The 6,000-nt window shown below is 53.4% G+C and overlaps 1 protein-coding gene across 1 annotated transcript; it reads left to right on the forward strand.

Moving 5' to 3' along the window:
- Positions 1-634: 634 nt before the first annotated feature.
- LOC120653950 (putative transcription factor bHLH041) lies at positions 635-5,350 on the forward strand. The gene is made up of 7 exons (XM_039931604.1): positions 635-835; positions 974-1,111; positions 1,209-1,314; positions 1,470-1,484; positions 1,591-2,454; positions 2,802-3,254; positions 5,073-5,350. Exons 1-7 carry the CDS (start codon positions 681-683, stop codon positions 5,160-5,162), a joined length of 1,821 nt encoding a protein of 606 aa, XP_039787538.1. The 5' UTR covers positions 635-680; the 3' UTR covers positions 5,163-5,350.
- The last annotated feature ends 650 nt before the right edge of the window (positions 5,351-6,000 follow it).

Genomic DNA, 6,000 nt, shown 5'->3' on the forward strand with positions numbered 1-6,000 from the left:
TCTTCTCTTTCCCCCATTCTCTTGGTCCTTTCCCCTCTCCTTCATGGTAAGGTTTCTTGTAAGAACTTGAATTTCCGTTTTGCAATGGAAATGGGGTGTTCCTCGTTTTTTTTAAAAAAGAGGTCAGCCAGTCGATTTATATCGGTGCGAAACTGGATCGAAATATCATCATCAAGCTAGATTGCAAATGCAAGTTGCGGCACACGGTCACTACAAAGGGCCCCCTATCCCTGCCACCTTGTTTGACCCTTTTTCAAGCACACAACTCTCTCGGACACTCACCAGCCAACCCAGCCGACACTCACCAGCCAACCCAGCCGTGGACCTTTCAACGACTTGCTGTTTGGTGGCGTCGTCGTCTCGTCTTCCCCCCTGCGGCCGACTACTTTTCAAACCCAGGCAGCATCCTCGGCTCCCCGCCACCCATCCGTGCCCCCCAAGCTCGCCAACCTCACCTTCTCCCCTCCACCGCACTAGCTACTTTTCCGCCCCACTGACATCCGCACAGGGTGCAAGTGCATGCACGCCGCCACGCCCACGCATACACATTCGTATCCATCGCCCTCTTCCCTATATATATGCCGGCCGATCGACGGCAGCGACGACCAACTCAAGCAGCCGTCCGTCCAGAAGCCAGCCATGGCAAGCTCTCCGCCGCGCCTCGTCGTCTTCCTCAGCTGATGGACACCCTCTTCGTGCTCGGCCAGGAGTCCCGGCTGCGCATCCTCCAGCGGGCGGCGGCGCGCGTCCCCGGCTGCGCGTACCTCTGCGCCTGGGCGGCCCTCCCTGCTGCCCACCCGGCGCCGCCGGCTTCGTCTTCCTCGGCGGCCACCAGGTATCCATCTGCCTACCTGCTGCTCTGCCATCGACCGAGATCGATCGATCTCTTCAGATCGTTACCTGCGGCAATGCATTCATAATCTCCATGGGCTGGGTCGGCGGATTTACCAAGTAAATGGGCACGCATTTGCAGCGCCCGCCGCCTGTTGTGCTGCCTGGACGCATGGCTCTGCGACGACGGAGCCAGCTGCGGCGGTGACGCCGCCGCCGCCGGCCGCGTGCGCGCGCTCTTCGACGCGTACCGGGGGTCGCTCTGCGCCGCCGTGAGCGGGTGCGTACACATCCACATACATGCCATGCATCCACCACCTTGCACTTTGGTGGCGGCCATGGTCAGTTTGATTCAGCCATGGCGTGACTGTGTGCAGGTGCGTGCCGGGGTGGGCGTACAAGGACGGCCGCGCGTTCATGGAGCTGCCGGCGCACGGCCTGGCGGCCTCGGCGTCGCTGCCGGCGCAGCAGCAGTTCTACCAGGTCAGTGGAACGCACGTCCCCGGCCCTGATCTCTATATCGCACGGCGTATTTCTTTGGAATTTTGGATCATTCCATTGCTCTTCGATATCCTAATTAATAATCTGTAAAAAGAAGGGTGATTGTTTAATTCGATTAATTGTGATGTTTATTTCAGGAAGCTGGCATTAAGGTTTGTTGCTTCATCTCATGTTCTTACGCAAAGCTTATGCAACTTCTTCTCTAGAAGATGATGGTATGATCATCGAGTTTGGCTGCTGCTGGCAATGCATGCGCAGATGGCGGCGTTCATGGGATGCGAGAGCGGCGAGATCGAGGTCGGCATGTCCACGGCGGCAAGCGGGTCGCCCATGAGCTTGGAGTCGAGCTTGCACCAGGTGTTCTCGGAGGACTTCTTCCAGCAGTCGCTGCTCGAGGAGCTGCTCCAGCTGCCGCCGACGGGGCCGTCGTCGCCGTCGTCCTCTCTGCCGTCCGTCTCCGTGGGCAGCCCGGCGGCGGAGGGCTCCACGTCGCTGCCCCGCACGATAGCCGTGACGCCGGCCGCCACGCCGTCCTCCGGGTCAGAGCGGCAGGTGGTGCCGGTGCCGGTGCCGCCGCATCCGCTCCACCCGCGCCCGCCGCTCGCGTCCCCATTCGGCCGGCACGGCCGCGTCCACTTTCCGAGCGCCGACGCCGACGACGCCGCGATGGCGGAGGCCATGCTCGCCGTCATCTCCGCCTCGTCGTCCTCGGCGGTGCCGACGACGCCGTCCACGTCGACGGCCGCGCCTCCTCCGGGCAACCACCACCACCAGCACCACAGCGCGCGCCGGTGGCCGCGGCGGCGGGGCACGACGGCGACGGCGTTCCGGGCGTACAACGCGGCGCTGGCGCCCAGGGCGCCGTGGCGGCCGCCCGGCGCCCCCGGACAGCGGATGATCAAGATGGGCATCTCCATCCTGAGGAGGATGCACATGCTTCGGTTCAGCCGGGAGCGCGCTGGCAGCATCGCGATGGCGCAGCGGTCCCAGGAAGAAGAGGAGGACCAGCCGCCGGCGCTGACGAGCAGCCAGCTGAACCATATGATATCGGAGCGGCGGCGGAGGGAGAGGCTCAACGAGAGCTTCGAGGCGCTCAGGGGGTTGCTGCCTCCAGGATCAAAGGTACTCCTACTTAGCACTCAATTAATTTGAAAAATTGTGAATATATATAATTTGGTACAAAACACTCTAAATAATCGAAATTTTCAAACAGCTAGCAGCTTGCATCCTGCATGAAATATTACACAAGTTCAATGTCCCTGATCTGAAGCGCACGCACTAGTGTGTCTTTTGCAGACCATTTCATAAGCTTATGATTTTTTTTGCAGACCATTTCATAAGCTTATCATCGAAATTTCTTTTGCATACCATTTCTTATGCTTATGATTTTTCTGTATGAATAAATCATCTTGCTGAATTACTGGTATATTTAAATCATCTTGTTTTGTGCGTTTTATTTGACAATGTAGAAAGACAAGGCCACTGTCCTGGCCAAGACGCTGGACTACATGAACATCCTGGTAGCCCAGATCGCCGACCTCGAGGCGAGGAACCGGAGCCTGGAGAGCCGAGCTCACCACCAGCACTCCAATGGCGGCTGTGGCTGCAAGGAGAGACCGGCCTACTCGTCGACGGAGCTGCAAGAGGTAGTGGTGCTCCAGGGGCTGAGCGGCGCGTCGGAGAGGGTGCACGTACACGTGACCGCCGCCGGCGCCTCGACACCGTCGTCCTCGTCAGCGGCGTCGGGCCGCCGCGAGGTGACCGTGCGGGTGGAGGCGCGGGCGGCGCACGGCGACGTGGCCGAGCTGGTGGCGCGCGTGCTGGTCGTGATCAAGGAGATGGGGTGCTTCACGGTGGTGGCCGTCGACGGCAGGCGGCCGGGCGATGGCATTGCTCACGCCACATTTACGCTGCGAGCAACGGTATGAAACGCACTGTCATCGATCACAAAAATAACGTTCATACTTGTATGCATTTGCGGGCTTCAAGATCGAAATCTTAACTATTTCGTGTTTGGGGTACCATGGCATTGCGTTCATATTTGCGATCTATGTGGAATAAATTTGGAGGCTAAACAAACAGTCTTTTCGAAAGAGAGAGAGAAATAGTGTTTATTAGCGTGAGCTGTTAATAGTCAGCATACCTGTTTACCTGTTTGGATGCCCACCTGTAATTATTTTAGCTGGTAAGCGTTACTAGGAAATAGATGCAAATTAAATAGGTTCTTAAGCGGCTGGTAGCAAGTCAACATTTAAGATCCAGACAAGATTTCTTGAATTTGTCCCTCCTCCCTCGCGGACGATCATCGGACCAAGTTGGTTGCATGGCGGTGGCGGCAATCCTGGTCAAAGTCAAAGGGACTAGGCCTCTCCGGCCGGCACGTGCTTCCGCCTACAGCGATGGGCCGGGCGTATGGATGGAATGGGTCGTTTCGACCCATGGGGTAGTTGACCCGACCCACAAAAATATGACAAATGGGTTATAGGGGCCGACCCTAAATTCCAAAATGGGTCAATAGGGACGGTACCTATTAACCCGATGGGTATTATGGGTCGACCCACTTGTCATATTAATAATTTTTTATTTAATTTATTGGTTTTCTTCATTCTTTTGAATAAATGCAACTGGTCATAAGTTGTTAGATTCTATATACTTCAAAATATAGTGAGAAATATTATAAGTTAGAAGTGAAAATGGACAAAATTAAAATCATGGACCGCTAGTAAATATGTTTAATTTGATGCATTGCTAACAATCTTAACATATTATTGAGATATATGTTAATCTTGAATCTTATCTTTTCTAAAAGTGTTCATAGTATTTATGGTTTAAGATTATAGAAAAATATTTGAGTCGGCCCATAATACCCAATGGACTATCAAGACCATAACATTTAGGAGATATGGGTCGACCCATGACCCTTAAAATTGGCCTCGAGGCCAAGGGGCCGGGTCCAAGGCCAGAGCTAGGTCGGCCCATTCCCATCTTGAGCCGGGCGTGGGCCCCCCGCCGGCTGCGAAAACTCAGCAGCTCGGTCGGTCCTCCCCATCTCCCATGGAAAACCTTGACCCTGGTTGACCGGCCAGCAGCCATCGGCAGGCAGTCCAGGTCGTCCCTGTCCACAGAAATTCCGCACAAATCCCTGGCTGGCTATCTCACATCGATCGCTGTGAGACAATACTGGGCTTTGACGACGTGGACCGCCCTGACCAGTCTCATGTTTTACATTCTTACTGTTAGCTAAGCTAGCTAGCTTTCTCAGGTTACTGTCGACTATAGAAGTGTTTAGTTCATTTGGCAAAAAAAATTATTTTTTTTGCTATTTATGAGTATTAAATAAAATCTATTTACAAAATTTTTGCACGAATGAGTTGTAAATCGCGAGATGAATCTAATAATCCTAATTAATGCATGATTAATCCATAATTTGCGGGAAGGTTACTGTAGCATTTACTGTAGCATTAATGTTGTAAATCATGAATTACGTAGACTCATTAGATTCATCTCGTGATTTACAATCTATTCGTACAAAAGATTTTGTAAATAGATTTTATTTAATACTCCACACATGTGTCTAAATATTTGATTGAATGGATCTAAACACACCGGGTTGTCGTTGTCGCACGTGCAGTCCGAATGAAGCAGCTAGTAGTTGCTAGCTTGTCACTGACGCATATCCTGCTGACGTCGTCTACTTGTCGTCTAACATGGATGCTGATTCGAATCTGTGCTGCGTGCAGGCGGGCGAATTCGACGAGGCGTCGCTCAGGGGGGCCGTCATGAAGGCTGCTGCCGAGGACTCGGCGCCGCCGCCGCCGTCGGACGACTAGCTCGCCACCACGACGCCGCAGACCGTAGCAGGGCTGGAAGTCGCCCTCTCGCCTGCAGCTTTGACCGGAGACGGACGGGAGACCCAGAGAGCATGTTGCTCCCAACCTCAAGTCCGTGGTTGCGGCCTCTTCTTGGCCCCTGTGCTAATGTGCTTCGCAACGATGGGCTTCTCCGTCCTTCGCCTTGTGCTAACCGTGTCAATCGAGATTTTTTTTTGTCTCCCGGCAAAACTGGTTCGTGAACATCCAGAGTTCGATTTTTGTCACGTTAGCTGAACAAAAAAATTGACCGTCAAAAAACTTCCTCGAAGAAAAAACCTTCAAAAGAAAAACTGATCGGCCCAAATCGGACCCAGTTCACGTACGAACCGCCGTTGCAGCCCAAGACAGCCTGGGCCATGGCCGCTCACGACAAAAGCATAGCTGGGCCGTCAATCCTGGGCATTCATTAAATATTTTCTATGGTCAGATCCCTCTTGGTGGAACCTACCCACCTGGGTTAAGTCCTCGACTTGTCACGATTGCTCACACTTTCTTGGATTTATTGTAGGATTTTTTGGCGTTATGCGTTAAGTGGTAAGCGACGTTCCCGTCGACAACGAGGCGCCAATGGTGACTTCGGGAATCTCCAGATCTGCCCGTCCAGTTCTTCGGAGGTGCTCATAGGGGTAGGGTTTGCATACGTGTATTTATAGAGGTGAGTGTGCGTGTGTGTTGTGAGCGTCTGCGTTGTACTGTACTAAAAAAAATTAAATATTTTCTATGGTGAATTGGAAGGACCGAGCCACCGAGGACGTCTACGCTTTGTTTTCGACTGTTTTTTTATGCCAAATAGCTG

The sequence above is a fragment of the Panicum virgatum genome, chromosome 1N (genome assembly GCF_016808335.1).
Source record: "Panicum virgatum strain AP13 chromosome 1N, P.virgatum_v5, whole genome shotgun sequence".
Lineage (NCBI taxonomy): Eukaryota > Viridiplantae > Streptophyta > Magnoliopsida > Poales > Poaceae > Panicum > Panicum virgatum.

Excerpts from the sequence above, each read along its gene's own strand:
- LOC120653950 (XM_039931604.1), top strand. The coding sequence starts at position 681 with ATGGACACCCTCTTCGTGCTCGGCCAGGAGTCCCGGCTGCGCATCCTC. Across the intron at positions 2,455-2,801 it reads TGCTGCCTCCAGGATCAAAG|AAAGACAAGGCCACTGTCCT; the intron begins GTACTCCTACTT and ends TTGACAATGTAG. Across the intron at positions 3,255-5,072 it reads CATTTACGCTGCGAGCAACG|GCGGGCGAATTCGACGAGGC; the intron begins GTATGAAACGCA and ends TGCTGCGTGCAG.